The sequence below is a fragment of the Sarcophilus harrisii genome, chromosome 4, assembly GCF_902635505.1.
Source record: "Sarcophilus harrisii chromosome 4, mSarHar1.11, whole genome shotgun sequence".
NCBI lineage: Eukaryota > Metazoa > Chordata > Mammalia > Dasyuromorphia > Dasyuridae > Sarcophilus > Sarcophilus harrisii.
In genome coordinates, this window is record NC_045429.1 from 23,455,621 (window position 1) to 23,475,342 (window position 19,722).

General features: G+C 46.8%; 1 protein-coding gene across 3 annotated transcripts in view; it reads right to left on the bottom strand.

Moving 5' to 3' along the window:
* The window catches only part of SCP2 (sterol carrier protein 2), a 70,834-nt gene that overhangs the window by 1,169 nt on the left and 49,943 nt on the right, over positions 1 to 19,722 (bottom strand). For all 3 annotated transcript variants that reach the window (XM_031969098.1, XM_031969101.1, XM_031969100.1), the window contains 3 exons: positions 14,746 to 14,839; positions 9,122 to 9,251; positions 2,990 to 3,069 (listed from right to left, as the gene is read on the bottom strand). In XM_031969098.1, the coding sequence (XP_031824958.1) occupies positions 2,990 to 3,069; positions 9,122 to 9,251; positions 14,746 to 14,839 (304 nt within the window). The remainder of the gene's footprint in view (positions 1 to 2,989; positions 3,070 to 9,121; positions 9,252 to 14,745; positions 14,840 to 19,722) is intronic.

Below are 19,722 nucleotides of genomic sequence, written 5' to 3' on the forward strand. Positions count from 1 at the left end.
CTTGGCTAACGGGAAGCTGCACTCAATTTCTTTCCTTTACAAAGCCTGAAGGAGGACCAAATTCCTCAAAACCACAGATTTTCTGAGCGACTATAAGAGACTCCTTCTGAGGTGTGTCTGAGGTGAGGTGACAAGAGGACGTGGGGCTGAAGGCAGTATGACACAAGATTCTTGAAAAGACTATGGGTAATCAGCCTAGAGAAGGAAGTTTGAGAGAAAGCAGATTGTTGTGTTCTAATGGGCATCGAGGGCCATGTGAAGAGTAGGGGAAGTCTTGTTCTGCCTGGCCCTCGAGACAAAACCAGGAATTAAAGAGAGACTGGCTCAGCTCGACAGAAAGAAAAGTGTCCACTTAGATCTGACCAGAAATTAAAAAAACCTAACTGCCTTGGGGATAGCAGCAAGACCGGGAGGAAGATCCTGATTTGATTGGGAGAGCATCGCCTCCACCAATGCAGATTGCCACTCCTTTCCATCTCCTTGGACAGTCTTCAAGATTTGTGAGAGCTAAAGAACTCCTCCCCAGGCAGGGCCCACAGTGAGAGGTTAATCTAATCTAAGCTAAGAGATGTCTTGTCCGTGTCAGGCCCAGACTCAAGGCCTTCTCAAAGCCCAAGGCTGAGCACAAAGAAGCCATCAGTGGAGGCCCATCACAATAATGGTGGATTCTCAAACAGGCTTTACATGTAGTGAGGGTCAGCTGGACCTGGTAGGGCAGCACACTGAACTCACACACCAGCCACAGAAATAAGTCAAAGTGAGCCACCTAACCCCTCCTGGATGCAGAGTCCTCATCTCTAATGGAAATAACACCCAGAGTATTGACAGCTGGTTGTGAGAAACAAAGGGAAGAACATCTAGGAAGAGCTTTGCAAGCCTTAAATCCTATTTATTAGTATCTAAAACTCAAAAGAGTCCTGAGAAGTGGATGCTACAAGTACAAGGACTGTAGGGTCATGGATTTATAGCTGGAAAGCACCTAAGAGATCAGGGGGTCAAGAGATGAGGTAACAGGCCCAGAAGGCTATGTAACTTGCCCAGAGTCACACATACATACATACACACACACACACACACACACACACACACACACACACATACACACACACACAGCGCACATACACATGCACTCATGCCCCATATGCAGAAAAGGGCTCAAGCCTTCCTCCTCCAAACCACACTCCCCACTAGCCAGCTGGGGGGCCTTAACCAGGGGCCCAACAAACTCAGACTAACAGGATTTGAGAATCACTCAGAGAAGAAAGGTGGAGAAAGACCCTCGCTCAACATCACTGGGACAGACGCAAAGCCTGTGCTTGCATGCTCCAGTTAGGTCTGACCAGTGGACCTCCACACTCTGTGCTGCATTGTGTCTGTCCTGCTGTGCTGAAGAGTGGGTAAGAGAACGTTGCCCCTCACTCTTTTCTTGGAAACTGGTTCCTGTTGGATGCCCTACAAAGGGAAGCCAAATTTCCAATATTTGGCCAAGCAGGTTGGCTTTAAATTTTCTTTAAAATTATTGCACAGGGCCTTGGTGTATAGGATTAAGTTTACTATATTTTTTCTTCTTAGAAAAGCACCAATCAGAATATATTCATAAGTCCTTGGACGGCAGCACAATGTGGATTAAATATCGCCCAATTCTTCTCCCCACAGAGGCCTTCTCCCCACAGAGGGCGGCCCGCCAATTCGGGGGCACTCCTGTTATTGCTTGGCTCCTTGAGGAAAGTCAACCCAATCTGTACTGGGAAGCCATTTTAACAACTACTAAATTTACCACGTAATAAAATCCCAGGCAAACTCAGGAGAAATGGCAGAACTGGGAACACAACATGTTGGATGTTTTGGGTGTTTCGACACTAAAATTCAGAAATGTTTGGATGAAAAGGATTTGGCAGTCTCACTTTTTCAGCAAGGAAATAAAAAAGTCACAGCCTCCATATGCATCACACTGGAGAATGTAAAGAACTCTGGCTTTCCCCGGCCTGCCTGGGAATAATGACTAATTCCTTTTATCCTCTGTCTGGACAAAGTAAATGTTTCCTTTCTTTATGGAACATAGGCCCCTGCCCAGAGACTTAAAAATTAGAGGCTTCAGAGTACGATACATTTAACAGAGGCTTTTTTTAAAAAGAGCACGCCGATGGGACAGACACCAAAACCCCCTCCCTCATTACTAAGGCAAGCAGAACAAATCTTCCCTTCCTGAATTTGGCTCAACTGTATGTAAATTAGTGATGGACTAAGTTAGTGATGGACGAATGCACATGCTGGCTAGGAGGCTGGCATGACCAAGACTCTCAGACTCCCCGTGCTGGAACACGGGGGCTGGTTTTTTCCTCACAATGAACAACTTCCCCCACCAGAATCACAAGAGGTGCCTGGGGACGCAAGAGACCAGCCCAATGCCATGAGCCAGTACCAGGGTGGGAGGCAGGATTCACCTGGGCTTTCTGATCCTGAGGCCAGTTCTCCCATAGGGACAGGAGTCATTCATAAGGTTCCTGACTAAAATGGCTCTGGATGTTCATTTAACCCAACCCTTTTGGAAGTCCATTGCTTTGCCCAAGGTCTCACTGAGGGTGTGTGCCACAGCCAGGGTCCAAATTCAGAGCTCTTCTCACCACATCCTCCTGCCTGCTTCAGGTCTGTTCCAAGTATTCTTTATGAGAGTATTCTACCGGTAATAGCAGAACACTGCCTTGTTGGAATTGGAACCAAAGTTAAGCCATTCTAAGTGATTGATTTCACTGCATTTTGTGTTTCCTGCTGTGCCTGGTGGAAGTACATGAACACATCATAGAGGTGACTGCCTTCTCTATCAAGGACCACCACTACTGTACCTCAGTTTCCCCATCTGTGAAATGGAGGGGTGAGCAAGGTGGCCTCTGCGATGTCTACCCACTGATGTCTTGGGAATGGGGGAAGCTGCAAAGGAGTTAACAAGGCTTTTATTTTTTTAGCCTTTTCCCCCGTGCATCAAGCTTACCGACTGAGGATTCATCTTGCCAGTCATTAAATCCAGTAAGTCAGTGTCAGCCATTGTAATTGTGCAATCAGCCTTCTTATCTGTAACAGACACAAGAGGGGGAAGAAAGGAGCAAAGTGAGCATGGGGCTCCACACACACGTTTTTCTGAAGGCTCAGGCGCCAGAGCCGGCACCCCAATAATTGCAGCAGAATGAGATCAAGGGGACATGCCTCCACCCAGATCTATAGGTACGGACACAGATGGCACAGAGCCAGACCCACAGACATGAGTGCTCAAAGAATCTGGACAAGCACTCAGCAAACATGTGCTCCAAGGCATCAGAAAGAACACACTACCCGAGGATGCATCCCATCCTGCCTTGCAAACTGGCAGGGAAGGGAAGCAGAGTCCAGCCGGAGGGGACAAAGACACGTGTCCCACTGGCTGAGCTGTCAGTCAGCCTGGTCAGAACAGCAAAACATGCCTTTCTGACCCAGTGATCTCATGACAAGGAACAGAGGGAAATTTCACAGATACCAAATTATTTCCAGAAGCATTTTCCATAGTAACAAAAAACTGGGAATAAAATGGATGCTCATAAACTGGGGAAAAGCCGAACCAACTGGGGGGAATATGAGACTCATCAGCAATGACAGAGACACAGCAAGACTGATGTATGAGACAATGAAATTAAAATCTTCTCTAGTCATATGGAAAAAAATGCTCTAAATCACTATTGACTAGAGAAATGCAAGTTAAGACAATTCTGAGGTACTATTTCACACTTTTCAGATTGGCTAAAATGACAGGAAAAGATAATGATGAATGTTGGAGGAGATGTGGGAAAACTGGAACACTGATGCATTGTTGGTGAAGTTGTGAAATGAGCCAATCGTTCTGGAGAGCAATTTGGAGCTAGGCCCAAAGGGCTATCAAATTGTTTATACCCTTTGATCCAGCAATGTCTCTACTGGATCTGTATCCCAAAGAGATCATAAAAGAGGGAAAAGAATTCACACAAGCAAAAGTGTTTGTGGCAGCCTTTTTCATAGTGGCAAGAAACTGGAAACTTAGTGGATGCCCATCAATTAAAGAATGCCTGAACAAGTTATGGTATATAAATGTTACGGAACAATTATTACTGTTCTATAAGAAACGATCAGCAGGATGACTTCAGAAAGGCCTGGAGAGACTTACAGGAACTGATGCTGAGTGAAGTAGCAGAACCAAGAGAAAACTGTATACAGCAACAAGAAAATTATGTGATGATCAACTGTGATGGACATGGCTCTTTTTAACAATGAGGTGATTCAGGTTGATTGCAATATTCTTGTGATGGAGAGAACCATCTGTGCCCCGAGAGGACTATGGGGAGTGCATGTAGTTTGATCACAGTATTTTAACTTTTTGTTGTTGTTGTTGTTTGTTTGCTTGGGTTTTTTTTCTTTCACCTTTTGATCTGATTTTTCTTGCATAGCATGACAAATATGGAAATATATTTAGAAGAACTGTACATGTTTAACATCTATATTGGATTGTTTGCTATCTATGGAAGGGGCTGGAGGGAAGGAAGGAAACATATGGAACACAAGACTTTGCAAAGGTGAATGTTGAAAACTATCTTTGCATATATTTGGAAAAATAAAAAGATATTTTAAAAAATTCAAAAAGGAAAAAGACTGAGGTGTGCTCACAAGATGGGGGAAAGGAAACTGAGCAACAGGCAGATGATATTCACCACGATATAATTGTTCAACAGTGATGCAAGCTGGGATGACCAGCCCCTATCCAGAAGGACTAGAAGCAAAGCAAGTTGGCCTCCTGGCTCCACTGTACCAGCCCAAGGCTCCTGGAGTCACCCCTGCCCAAGATGTCACAGAACAAGACAGTCTCCATTCCTAAGCATATGGTGATCATCCCCTGAAAGAGCCCACAGGAAGCCCACACTCCTCTGGGAATTAAACGTTTAATCATGGAAAGCTTTCTAGGACTGGGGGGCTGTCAGTACAGATTTTAGGGGAAAATGAGGCAGGGATTCTTGGAAGATGGAGAAAAGGGTCAGAAGGCCTGTCAGATGGGGTGGAAATACATGTGAGTCATTCTAACAAAAATCTCCCTGCAGTGTAGAGTCAACAAAATATGTTTTAAGTAGAGGTGGAAAGAAGTGGAAAGCCACAAATAAATAAGCCATTAACATAAAGATTCAAAGATTTGGAAAAGAAATCACCTCTCCAGTACCAGTTCAAGTTAGGACATGCTAACAATGCTTTAATGTTGCTGCTCTCTAACAAACAGTCACTTGTTGCCCACATGAAAGCAGCAGGCACGTCCCCACGCTCCCAATGTACACGTGCAGATTGCTGGACTGATCCCAGGTGCCAACAAGTATGGGTTTCAACAGATTATCCTTCCCTAAGGATGATAAAACTTTGGCCTGGAGAGGGGCACCCCATGGGGTGACCTTAAATTGACACCAGCAAATGGGCAATATTAAAGCTCTTCAATGTCTTTCTGCAACCAAAATTTCTCATGGTTAATTTTTTTCTTAAGAAGGAGAAGTACAGTTAGTAGAGCACTATTCAGAGATTATTTGTGTTTAAAAAGAAAGGGGCCTTTGAATCAGGGAACCCCTCAGCAATATTTAAAGCAATGTGCCATTTCCCAAATGGAATCCAGTCCACTTTCTTCTTCCTGTTTCATTTTGGGTCCAATTCACTGTCTACTTGTAGCATCCATCTCAAATAAATACTAACCTATTACCCTAATGGGATGACAGTCCAAGTGCCGAACCAGATCAAAATGAAATTGGGAAATATTTAACAAAATAAATAAAAATACACTAAAACATAATGTCAATCTGGGCTTGTCTAAATCAATACGTGACCACAGAGATCCCTATGTGTATTTTAGTGTCCTCCTTTCTAGTTCATTTGAACATTATGCTCCCGAGAATATGCATTTTTCATCCATTTAGTTCTTCCCATATGAATTGCCCCAGCAGTCTTTTCTGAATGATCATGATGATCAAGGGACTGAAGCAATCAGTACAATATCAATCCCAAACAAAAATACCTCACTCAGGCACGGTTTAGATCTCTGTGCTTCCTTTCAACTCCGATTCTAGGATCCCATGAATTTGATCTCATACAAAAAATAACACTCTTCTAAATGTTACGGAATCTGTGCATCACCTCTCATATCCCCTCCTAATGTCAACAACTTCTTATCTTACCTGCTGTTCCCACTTTCTCCTGATCTCCCTTGCCTCTAACATGTTCAATCTATCTTCCCCGATACCAATCTTCTAAAGCTCCATCCTCAGTCACTGTCCAACATTATCAATGACTAAATCGATACCTAAGGAGTGATGAGCCCAACCTGACCTCCTGGCCTAGTCTTTGAGGCCCTCTGTAAGCCAGGCCTACCCTGACCTTCTAGCCTTATCTGCTCTAAATATCCTGTCTAGCCCAGCCGGCTGGGAATTTGTAATTGCCAGAAGGTTCCCAGGACTTGGACAACTTTAATCTTTCCTCATCACTTTCATTTGGCACATTCCTCCCAGCCTCCCCATCTCCCACCTCCAGGCGAAAGCCTTCCTATTTTTCAAGTTGCAGTTGGGAAAGGCCTCCCCCAGTCTCTGTGCCCTAACTCCGCACAAGCAGAAGTAGCCTCTTCGCTCCTGTGAATTCCCTAAGCATTCTGTGGCTCTCCTACTACTCATCATATCTTGCCCTTCAATGCTGTTAGCTATGGATTCACTAAAGCATAAACAAGTCCTTTCTTAGATAAACACCTGGAGGGAAGGGTTTTATTGTAGCTCTCTTCTGCCTCCTATATCATCCCTATCATATTTGTGCACAGTAGGCACTAGACAAGCAGTTGCATGAATATGAAGTAAGAAGGAAAAAATCCAGGGAAATGTCTTTCCTAGAACTCACTTTAAAAAATGCCTAAAAGAAACCCAGTATTACCCTTATCTACTGGAGTGATTTCTTACGTGAGCATTTCAATTAGATTCCAATACAGCAGTTTGAAAAATAAGGTGGTTCTTTGATCCAGCAGTTGTCTTTACTGGGTCTACAGCCCAAAGAGATCATGAAAGAGGGAAAGGGACCCACATATGCATGAATGTTGTGGCAGCCTTTTTTGTAGTGGCAAGGAACTGGAAACTAAGGAGATGCCCATCAGTTGGGGAATGGCTGAATGAGTTATGGTATATGAAGGTTATGGAATATTATTGTTCTGTAAGAAATGATCAGCAGGACGACTTCAGAAAAACCTGGAGAGACTTACACGAACTGATGCTGAGGGAAGTGAACAGAACCAGGAGATCACTGTATACAGCAACAAGAAGATTATGTGATGATAACTGTGATGGATGAGACTCTTTCCAACAATGAGATGATTCAAAGTAATTCAATAGGCTTGGAATAGAAAATGCCATCAACATCCAGAGAGAGAACTATGGAGACTGAGTGTATTTTTTTTAGCCTTTTTGTTTCTTTCTTTCTTATAGCTTTTTCCCTTTTAGTCTGATTTTTCTTGCCCCAGTGTGACAAATATGGAAATATGTTTAAAAGGATTGTACATATCTATCCTAGATCAGATTACTCACCGTCTTGGGGAGGAGGGAAGTAAAGGAGAGATGGAAAAAAATTTAGAACATAATTTTACAAAAGTTTTACAAAAGACTCAACCCCCTGCTCGCAGACACTTAACTGGCAAAAGGATCATGAGTAAGTCCCTTAACATCTTCAACTCTCAATTTCCAAACTTGTAAAAGAAGGAGATTTATTCTTAACCCAGGGTCATGGTAAAGACATTTAGCATCGAAATGCTAAAACTGTATGTGCAGGTACATATGTATATGAGTGTGTGGGCCACTAAGGGATGCCATAAGCTGGTTGACCCTGGGTTAGTCACTTATTCCTGTCTGCCTCAGTTTTCTCATCTGTAAAATGAGCTGGAGAAGGAAATGGTCAACCACTCCAGTATCTGGTCACAGAGTTAGACCCAACTGAAACAACTCAACATGTGCATGTGTGTGTAGTATGTTGTGTGTGTTGTGAAACTCAGTGAGAGCACATCGTCCCATTAGCCACTGCTGCCAACGTGGCCCTGCTTTGCTGCCAGCTTTTCTCCTTGCCTTCCTGGGTAACAGTCTTCCACAACACCGGCCCATCAGGGACTCATGGCCAAGATCAGGGTCATTAGGCCCAAGGGTTCCCAGCTGGACCCTTCTTGACCCTCAGGCAGAGGCAGCCCTCAGCAGACCAGGTGTTTTAGGGGAAAGGGAAGGTAGAGATTCACTCTGGCAAGGTGGAGACCATGGGCAGCAGCCCCTCGAGGCCACCGCCCCCCCCCCTTCCCCCGCCCCTGCCCACTTTACCTCCCCAGCTTCTCTCACCTGGGGTTCTCTGCCCAGGTGCCAGCCTAGGGTTAAGGCTCTGTAGCTTCTCACCTGGACTGTTACAAGAGCCACCCCCACACAATCTCCCTTCTGCCCCTCCTCCCCAGAGCACCTTCTGACCTCCCCAGCTAAAAGGGCTGCTGGAGCTCCCTACTGCTCCTCCTCCGGACTCAGGGCCCCTCTCCTCCCTGCCGTCTCCTCAGCCCTCTCTCACAGAACCTCACATTCCAGGCTCCTCTCGAGGGCCTTTCCTTATCCCCCAAATTGCAGGTGCCTCCCCCAGAACCTGTCTGGATTACTTGTGTGTCTGTTTGGGCATCTGCCTGTGCACAAGCTGCTTCCCCAGGAGAACCCAAGATCCTTGTGTGTGTGCCATTTTGTCTTGTCTTCCACCCACAGCAGCTAAGCTCAGAGCCAGGGGTCATGGGAGCTTTCACTCAAGCTTGCCAGATGAACTTTCCCACAGCCCGGAGGGCCTTGCATCAGCTGGCCCAAGAGAGGGGAGGAGAAGGAGCCTCGGTCTGACCCCTGCGTTCTGCACCGCCCCCCCCCCCCCCAAGAGCCTCATGCAGGGAGAGTGCCTAAGTAGCCGGGCTCCCTCTGGTTAGCCGGTGCTCGCCTGTGGCCATGTGGCAGCACCTTTTCTGCTCCCACATTGGACCTGCCCCTCCCTGGAGCGTGCCACATCAGTCTGGGGCTGTCCCAGCACACAGTGGGAGCGCAACTCCCGCCTGACTGACCTGAATTAACAGCTACAGAGCCTTTGCCGTTTTTCACGTCCACTACCCAGGTGGCTTCTTTCCCACCGGGGCCATCTTTCACCTTGAAGGCAAACACGCCTCCAATTTTCTTCACGTACTGCTCTCCTTCCTGTAAGTGAGGAGGAAACATCAGCATCACAGGCTGTTCATCTGGATGGATCGCTTTGTTGTAAGCCTCCAGGTTCCGGTGGGACCATCCCCTTGGGCCGGCCTCCCCCATTACTGTGACCAAAGCCACAGTGCGCTAATGAGGGCAGAACTCAGGTGAAAAAGAGACTTTTCTGACCAAAACTCAAAAGCAGAGTAGGCTGGCCCCCATGCTCTCGCTCACACCAGCCCACTCTACCCTGCACCTGCATCCCTCTGTTAGATTCCTGAGAAGTGGCCCCAGAGCTTCCTGCAGAAGTCCAAGCTCAAACAAATCCAGCCTCTAAGGGCTGACAGAACAAAGGCTCAGCAAGGAGAGAAGTGGGGAGAGGACTGCTCCATTGGGTTTCCTCAGTATCTGGGGGTGATCTTCTCTGACAACAAGCTGCTCTCCACCCACAGCTGTCCCTGGCATAAGGGGCCTGCCCCTCCCATACCCGGGAGCTCAAGCTGTGCCCCCTCCTTCAGCACCAAGGCACAGTCTGCCCCTAAGGGCCCTCCCCGGAGAACCAGGATCCCCCCCCCAAGCTGTCTGGTCCATCACTGAGAGTCCGACAGGGCCCAAGTCTGGTCCCAAAGCACATGTCTATCCATGCTCTCTTGCTTAATTAAACCCCAAAGACAGAACCAGAACCAACAGGCAAAAACTTAGGGGGCATCTTCCGGATTCCCTTGGCCCTGGTTGCTGGCACCCCAGCTGTCGGTCACACTGGAAGGTGGGAAGGAGAGGAAGAAGGAGAAAACAAAGCATGGGGAGCCGAAGGAAAAGCCACACTCCATCCCGAGGCCTCCTCCCGCACCCCAGAGGGCAGCCCGGCTCCCACGCCAACGGCTGAATCACTAAAAAGAGTCAGGCCCGAATTCCAAGCAGGGTCATGGAGGGCTGTGCCAGCGAGGACAAAAGCGGAAAGAAAATCTCTTCTGGAGCTTCCTTGGCCATTTCACGGGGGTATTAATTTACAGAAATCCCCATGACTTTCACTTTCTCCCTCTAGCAGCAGAACCTGACAAGCGTGGGAAGAAGAAACTGCCAAGTGCGAAAGGCAAGGAGCCCATCTTGGGCTGAAGAATTCAAGGAGAAAAGCAAAGACCCAAAGCCCAAATCCTGGGGTGACCCCCTGGCAAGGCCCCAGGCTTCCCTGCTCTCAGGGTTTCTGACTCTTCAAACAAGCCCCCAAGAGCAGAGGAGTGAGGGATGGAGAGGGAGGGGCTTGTCCGGGTCCCAAATCTGGTCTCCGGACTCTCTGGCATGTGGGCAATGAGGTCCTGCTGACAGAGAAAGCCTGGAGTTCTGAGGAGATGACCCCTGAGGCAGGCGAGCAGGGCAGGCCCGTGGGGGTCAGCTCTGCACTCCCCCATCCCGGCAGTCCCCCCTGGCACCCGAAAACTCTGATCAGAGCCACCATCTTTGCTGAATCCCTTTGGGGACTACAGTCCGCCACGGCACTCTGCCTCAGGGAGAGTCTCTCCCCTGATCTGGCACCAAATGTCGGGGTTCAGTCATGTGAAGAATTCACAATGGCCATTCTCTTTAGCAAAAGGAGCTTCCTCAGACGGGGAAGTCACAGACAAAAGGTCTCGAGATACGACAGTGGGGAGGCCCCCAGTGCCACAGTGGAACTCGCCTTTACTCAGGGGGGAGGCTGGGGCAGGCCCTCAGTTGGCAGGTACCCCCGACAAGGACCGAGCATCCTAAGAGTGGCTGTGAGGAGGAGGCAGAAATCGGGAGGCAGGGGAAGAAGGCCAAAGACCCAAAGGAGTTCAGCAAAGATGGCGTGGGCCATGGACAGATTTACAGGGAAACAACCTCAAGAACGTGACGGGGATTTCCGAGGGGACACAGCAAGTTGGGGCTGCCTACGACCTCCACAGAGGTTAGGTCAGACAGGGATTTCTTGGCTGGATGTGGGAAGGTGAGGCTGTAAGGTTAAACCTTCTCTGCCTGCCCTAGGGAACAACTCCATCCATGCCCCAGGTCCTCTCTGCCAAGCGCCCCCAGACACCTCACCCCCTTCCCCTCTCCCTCACCACGTGGCACCTTCCCCTTCTCATGGCTCATTCCCTCTTTAGGGGGCGTGGTCCCTGCCTGCTCCCCTCTCCTGTTCCCTTTCTCCTGGGTAATTGTGAGCTCCATTAGGGAACCGTGTGGTCTCCCCACGCCATAGTCTCTTTTCATTGCCCATAATCTCTAGGCTTCCATTCTTTCACCTTCTTATACCTAACTCTTTTAGGATGCTAAATTCCTATATAAATTTAGCTCCCCAGCTAAAGGCACACTCCAACCTCCTCTGGAGTTTCTTTCTCCCAATAAATGGCAAGTTCTTCAGGGAACTCTCCCTTTCCATTATTAATTATTAAAATCCCTTTCTTCCATATTTAACATGTATAGGACTGTTTGCCATCTGGGGGAGGGGGGGGAGGGAGGGAGGGGAAAAATCGGAACAGAAGTGAGTGCAAGGGATAATGTAAAAAATTATCCTGGCGTGGGTTCTGTCAATAAAAAGTTGTAATTATTTAAAAAAAAAAAAAAAAAAGATTGTTTGGATCTAAAAAAAAAAATCCCTTTCTATGCTCTCCCCGCTCTGTTTCATAGTTACCATTCCTGGTGTCTACTGTACCTTCATTTCTGTCTGTTACTGCTTCCCCTGAATAAATCTACCTTTTGCCAAAGAGAATGGCCATTGTGAATTCTTCACATGATCGAACTCTAACTTGTGGACACCAGATGATGGTAGGTGCCAATCCCCCACATCTCTCGTATTATTAACAAATTAAATTTCTGCAGTGAATTTTGAAAGCCCTTTCCTCCCAAAAGCCTGTGAGGGAGGCAGTGCCGGTGCAAGTTTCCTTGGTCCCTAGAGCCCCTAAAAGCACAGGTGGGCACTGGGTGGGCAGCTGAGCCACAGCTTAGCCCCTGGGCCTCCTAGCTGGGACTTAGGACAATCTCCTCAAACCTCTCATCTAGTCTTTCTCCCTGGACTGGACTGGGTAGCATGTCAGCACTCCTCAGCCATAACTGAAAGAAAGCAAAGGAAAACTTGGGAAAACTTGATTTTGCATCAAAAGGCAGACTCAATTTTCTTGAGTAGGTTCAGCTCAAAGCTCCATTCATGGAAGGCACCTCCTGTGGCTTGGAGCCCCAGCCACCTGAGGTCTGGCCAAAGGGGCCCTTCAACTTGGAGGAGAGAAGCCGGGAGTGAGGACATGAGAGCTGTCCGCAAAGTCTCTGAAGAACAGGGAGAGGGAAAAGCGGCTGCATGGCTTCTGCTCGGCCCCTTGGCAAACACTAGGCAGCATGGGTGGGAAAGAGCCAAGCAGAGACTGCCCACCCTCAAGAAACACCCAAAGGGAAATAGGCCACCTCGAGGCAGGGGGTCCCCATTGCCAGAGGATGTCTTCCTCGGGCGGCTGGATGCCCAAGGGGCAGATTAGCTGGAAGGGCATCAGAGGTCCCCTGTAATGAGATACTCCCATAAAAACTTCACCAGCAGAATCCAGAATGCTGGGCTAAATATTCAACAGGATATTTCTTATGTTCAAAGTTTTTAAAATATAGGGATTTTTCCAGTTCACTTAAAAGTTGAGTAACAAAAACAAACCCCTCCAAAAAAATAAATAAATAACACTTCCTGGGATCTAAAAGAGCTCTGTGGCTCTAGAGACATGATTTCAGCCCTGGGGCTCCTCACCTACAGAATGAAGACATCTAGATGAGCCAATCTGTGCATTTCAGATATTTTCAGTGCAGCCAATGGACGTGAATTCTGAAACCAGCGAATTCTCTCCTCTAGTCAGGAAAAGCTGAAACACTCATCCTAGAACTCGCTTTCCCAGACTATCATAGTTAAGGTAGCCCTAATGTGCCCAGTCTACTCTCCATTTAAAGAGGTCTGGGCCTGGGTCAGCTAGGTAGATTCCACCTGGCTCCTCCCATCCTGCCTCTGCTCCTCGGAGACTTTAAAAGTTGTGTACCCTGAAATATAAACTGCTCGTTCATTTTGACTCTGCCTAGTAGCTGAGCCAGCAAAGCTATTCACATAAATAAATAGCATCCCTTTCTTTACTAACTCCTTTTCAGCACTCCGCCTGCTCTGAAATAAGTTCCTCATAGCATCTTCCCTCTACTGGCTTTTTCCTCTTAGTTAATTATAGTTCCTTTAAGGAATTTTCTCTCCCCTTGTTAATTCAGATAATAAATTTTGTAATCTATGATGGATGACTTGACATGGTTGCTCCATGTCATGAACTGAAGCTCTATTATGCTATTTTTTATATAATGTTCTTTTTATAATTTGTTGCTCTACCAAATCTATTTCTCTTTACCATTCCCGGTGCCTATTTTATCTCATCACTATGATGATCCTACTAGGAAATTTTGCAAAGCAACTGAGAAGGGGAAAATGGATGGAGAGGCCTAATTCTTTTGCTTAAAATGTCAAGCTATATATTCCCACCATTCAGCACAGTGAGTGGTACAGAACAGGTGTTTAATATATGCTTATTAACTGTCTGACTTCCCACTAGAGAGGTAAAAGATGGCTACCACAGAACATGGTAGATGTTGGTAAACAAGTTTTCTGCGCTGGTTGTTTTTGCTTAATTATTTTTCTTTGTCATAAGGTGGAGTCAATTAATGGAGAGGGGAATAATGGGATGTAAAGAAAATAGACATCAATAAAAAGATTACTCAAAAAAAAACAAAAAACAACAAAAAATAATGTCAAGCTAAATAAAACATCCAGGACAGATGTCTAAGTAACAGAAAAACAATGGACTCAAGACTTTTTTTGAGGGGATAATGGGGGAAAAAAAACCAAGGAAAACACACATTTTATTCAAGACTTAAAATGCACAATAAAAAAAAAAGTCTGTTCTGAAAGAATTGTTGTTTTTCGTATTTCCAAAATTAAGTCCATACTGTCTAAGGGTCTCAGTTAGCATGTTCAGCCAAAATGGTAATAAAATCCAGGTACACTTGTGCCAAAGCCCTGATTTATGCTGCATAAATCAAACCATATTTCCCACCGGCTAACAGGACGTCCTGATCATTTCTCTAAAATGCAGAGATAGCAAAGAAAATCCCCAGGGCTTCCCCTTCCCCATTCCTCATGATGCATCATGCTTGCAGACTGACTTGACCACATTCTCCTCGATTCCACTACAGATCCAGACTTGGCTACCCGGCTTTTTCAAACACCTTTTGCCAAAATTATTTATTAAGAGGAGACTGAGAAATGGAAAATGTATGCAAGCCCTGAGATGGCGGGAGACTCCTGATCACACAAGCAGCAAAGGCAGGATTCGACCCTGGGATCTCAGACTCCAGATCTAGGGCTTTTCCCATCATTCTCTGTCCAAACCACGCCTCTATCTGAATCATGGAGCTCTCTTCCCTTCCTTTGGGTCCTATCTCTTCACCCACCTCCTTCTAGACAAAAATGAAAAAGGGAACTGACCTCTTCAAGCTTCTTCTCAATCTCTTTAAAGATAAGATTTGCCTTAAATCCATCAAATGCTGTACTGGTAGGATAAGCTTCAATCTGATGCCTCCTAAAGGAACAGAAAGAAATCAGTCAGTTTACTTAACCCTCAAATCCACAAGCGTTCATTAAGCACCCCTAAGACCCAAGCACTGTGCTGGGTGATGGGAAGCCAAAACCAAAACAATTCCCGGCTCCAGGGAGCTAAACAGCCTCTCACGGGAGACGGCACACATGTAGGTATACACAGAACAGCACATGATAAAGGGAAGGCAGACAGCAGCAATCAGGGCAGATGTCAGGCCAGGCTTTGGGGCCGAAGGGGAGTGGGGGGATCTCTGCATGGAGCACAGCCAAGTGTAGGAAAGGAAGCTGCCTGGGGAGCTTGGGGAGCCACAGGAATGTACTGAAGAGTGACATGAGGGAGCATGTTGTGGTGCTGGAGTGAAGGAAAACCAAAATCACAACTCCTTCTCAGACCCTTACTGTGATCGACCTCAAATTTCCCCATCCGGGCCCCAGTGGCCCCCTGCGGTCTACACAAGCTTGCCGCCGAGCCTTTATCACTGCTTGGAGTCCTGGGGGACCTCCTGCCATATGGCAGCACGAAGCCCAGTCCGGCCTTTGGAACTTCCACCTGCTTCTGCTCCTCCTGACTTCCTCCAAAGCAGTTGGGAATTAATCCAACAATCCACCTTTCTCAAGCCCCTCCTGGGCCCCAGAAACTGTGCCCCATGCCCAGAGGCCTGCCAGGGCCCCGAAGGATCCTTCCAAGATTCTGGACTTCAAACAAACCCCAAATGGAAGCAGCTCAGCAAGTCTTGTAAGCAGCTCATCTTTGCTCACTTCCTTTTATTCTATTTTTAATAGAATAATAAAAAAAAAATCAATACTCCTCCTCTTTTGGGGCCTGATTTGACGTTCCTTCTCATCCTTTCCTCTCCTGTGACTTTTTCTGGATTTGGACTCAAAGCGGCTGAGCTGCAATCCTTCAGTCCTCCCCTGCTCCTGGGCCAGTTTCTTTATCTTTAAAAAGCCGAAGTTGGACTGAAGTACCTCCAAGGTCCCTTCTAGCTACAAGGGGAAGATCCTAATCACCTGGGTCTCCTCCAAGACCACAAAGAATGACAGAATGTTACAGCTGGAAAGAGCCTTGGGGATCATTCAGGAGAACACTCTTTGATGCTGGGGTCGGGGGGAGAGAGCTGAGGGGACAGAGACTGAGCTGGCGCGCTCGCTGTGGCTCTTGCCCTCTCTCCAGCTCTCGTCCTCCCTCCCTCCCTCCCACAAAAGCACTTCGTATTAGCACCATGACCCAAGTCCTGTGGCTCTGCATGGCTTCCATGGGAATGACCGATGAATCTGATGAGCTGCTGGTCTGTTCTGTCACGATAAAGATCAAAGGGCCAAACCCACCCCGGCTTTATCACTGCATCGAGTCCTGTGGGATCAGCGCAGGACACCTGGGGCAGCCAAAGAGCACTCCCCACAGATATGGCCTCTCCATCACTGAACCTTGAAGACCGGTCCATTCCACTAACCCTGAGGAGGTGGCTGCTGCCCGAGGCAGCTTTCTCCCACGGTATCTGTCTCCATACGACTTGGGAGAAAAGTCCAATAAAGTTGGTCTCTCTCCCAATAGCCTTTCAAATATTTAAAGGCCTCCATCACAAGTATTAATGACACCTTTGACACCATATATTTCAAATGTGGTCCACTTAAATGTAAAATCAATGGACCAATATTTTTTTATTTTTGATTAAAGCTTTTTATTTACAAAACATAGGCATGGGTAATTTTTCCAACATTGACCCTTGCATAACCTTTTGTTCCAAATTTTCCCCTCCTCCTTACCCCCTCCCCTGGCTGGCAGGTAATCCCATATATATTAAATCTGTTGAAATACATGTTAGATCCAATATGTGTATACATATTTATACAGTTATCTTGTTGCGCAAGAAAAATCAGATTAAGAAGGAAGAAAAAAACCTGAGAAAGAAAACAAAATGCAAGCAAATAACAACAGAGAGAGTGAGAATGCCATGTTGTGTTCCACCCTCTCTGTTCCCATGGTTCTCTCTCTGGGTGTAGATGGCTCTCTTCGTCACTGAGCAAGTAGAACTGGTTTGACAATGGACTAATTTTTTAAAACTGTTAAAGTTAAATTAAGGAATAGGATCGTTCACACACAGGAATTCACCTCAAACAGCAGATCACCCTACTGCATTTATGTCTGGACCCACTTTTTAAAGCTTGAAATGGCATGTCGTTTCAGTGAGCCGAAGGGAGCTACTTCGGCACCTTGGTCACACTGTTCTCTGTGGCGGGGTCCCTAACGGTGCTCCTTTATCTAATTCTCCTCTTTCTCATGGTGCTCTCTTAGCAGTCTCTTCTAATTAGTGCTGTCCTCTGAGGGATCACTCTACAGAGGGCAGAGTTCTACAACGAGGCCTTGTTGCAGTAAGCAGTTGCCTGAAACACACCCCATCACCTCCAAAGTCATGGGATCCTAAGTACCAAAGCAAAAACCCAAGGAAGTGTAATACAAGAGACAAATGAAAATAAAAAATCAACTTTTCTCTATCATGGCCAGTGCCCTGATTATGACTAAGCTGGTGGCCGTTGCCCAAACACTTAATCAAAGAGATGACAAACAGGTGTGAATTCCTCCTTTGCCTCTAAAAGCCAGAAGAATGGGTTTTTTTTATTGGTGTTTTGTTTTAATAAACTCCAAAGAAAAAGTTCAGATTTGAAAAATAAGAGGGAGGGAGGAAGGGAGGGAGGAAGGGAGGAAGGGAGGAAGGGAGGAAGGGAGGAAGGGAGGAAGGGAGGAAGGGAGGAAGGGAGGAAGGGAGGAAGGAAGGAAGGAAGGAAGGAAGGAAGGAAGGAAGGAAGGAAGGAAGGAAGCCAGAAGAATGATGTTCTACATGAATATCTCATTCTACCAGACATGCAGCCAACTCACAAAGAAGTTGGGTTCCATGAACATGGGGCAGCCACCAAGATTTCTAAGTTACTTATCACCACTGAGGGTCAGGATGTATCCCTGCTCCCAAAGCACTTCCTCATCCAAAATGACTCTTGTTCACCCAACAGGTGAGAACTGAGAGACCTTGCTCAAGGTCCTGTCACATTCTGTGGGTTTCTGGGTACCTTGGTTTCCTCATCTGTAAAATGGAGATAATAGTGCTATTTGAATGTTAGCAATCATTATCTAACCAGGTCACCTTTCCAAGTTATACATATCTTAATTACCAACTCACACCTCTTCTTCCACGGCAGCACCAATGTGCTGTTCCCTGTCCATGCCCACATGGAGCTTCCTTGGAGATTGCAATATTCCGAAATCCAAAGTCACTTTCTTTGACCGGCCCTGTGACTTCATTGGCGTAAAAGAGTTCTCAGACAGGAATCCCTTCAGATATTGCAGACGCCTTCCCCGAGACCGCCGGCTGACACAGGGCAGAGGGAAGGCTTGAGTGAGGCTTTCCTGGCTCTAAGGGAGCCTCCACTGCCTCTCAGTGATGGAAAAAGCTACCACGGCTCCTGAGAAGGAGCTTCTTATTTTGGCTTGGGCTTTTTTTGTTTTTTGGGGGGGAAGTTGGAGGGGGTTTCCAATAAGAAATTTGGGGTTGCTGAAAGCACCCCGGAGTCTCCTGGTAGAAGCTCACCTGCTCTCAGCCAACTTGCTTCCAGACCCTGCTGCCTGCTCGGGCAGCTCAGGGACGTGACCCCCATTGCCAGCTGGGTGAGCTGCCAGCCTACCTTCTCTGGCCCTCGTGAGAGTCTCCCCCAGGAAACTCCACAATCGGCACAGTGGCAACCCCCAGGAAGGCCTGAGGACCTCCCCATTTAAGGAGTCCCACTCTCGCCCATACCCCATCCTCCACAGTGGGCACTAATGCCTCTGGGATGTCTCTGTTGATCTATTTTATGCCTTGCTGATATAATCAGAATTTCATCCCAAGTTTTCTGTACCGGCATCTGCTCACAAAGACTCCGGAGAAACAAGAAGAGTCTGGAAGACCGCGTTTATTTCTACCACATCAAATGCTTTTCAGTGGACGATAAACAAAACAAGTGGGTTTTACTGTCCCTATATTCAGTTAATTTCTGATGGAGACACAGAGAATGGTGTATTATGCACATACAGAAAGTGGTTTGACTTAAAATTGCCAAGTCCTTGTCCTTGTTAGTTCTGAGACCCCAAGCCAAGGTTTCCTGGAGCTCCAATTTCATCGATCCAGCTCCAGCCTCCACCAACACAAAGCACGGCCCCCTTTAGCATGGTAGATGGCCTCTAGCAGAAAGACTCATCTTCTAATATGCAACCTGGGATGAGTCTTTCCTGCTTGGCTGGGAGTCCCTTGGATAGTGTATACAATGTCTTGTGGCTGGCTCACATTCGAAGCCCTCCTAACTTAAGAGACAAGTTTTTAAGTGGTTTTCAAGCACCTAGAGTCACTTCCATACCACGTGGAGGCTACAATGTAGAATTTTTGTGGTAGTGGAGACACAAAAGTGAAAAATAGAATAACTAGCTCCTGGCCTTGAAGAGCTTGTAACCCAGTGGGAGGATAAGGCTGGTACACAAATAATTACTGCGTTCCAATGTGCAGTGCACAGAACAGGTCAAAGGGAGACAAGAGACTGGGGAGCAAGGGATTACTTCCACTTTCTAGGGACAGGGAAAGGTATATTTATGAAGGGATGACAATAAACAAGGCCTTGAAGGAAGAGAAGGATTTCAGGAGACAGAGATGGAGACAAAGGCCATTCTAGAGATGGGTGATGTCATAAGCAAAGAGAGGAGAAAAATCAAACAAGAGCTGCTCATTAGTGTGGCTAAAATGCAAGCCCCCATGAGAGGAGAGGTATGAAACAGGACTGGAAAAGGACCCTGGAGATATAGAAAAGAAAGACTTCAGTGATGAGGAATTTATGTTTTATCTT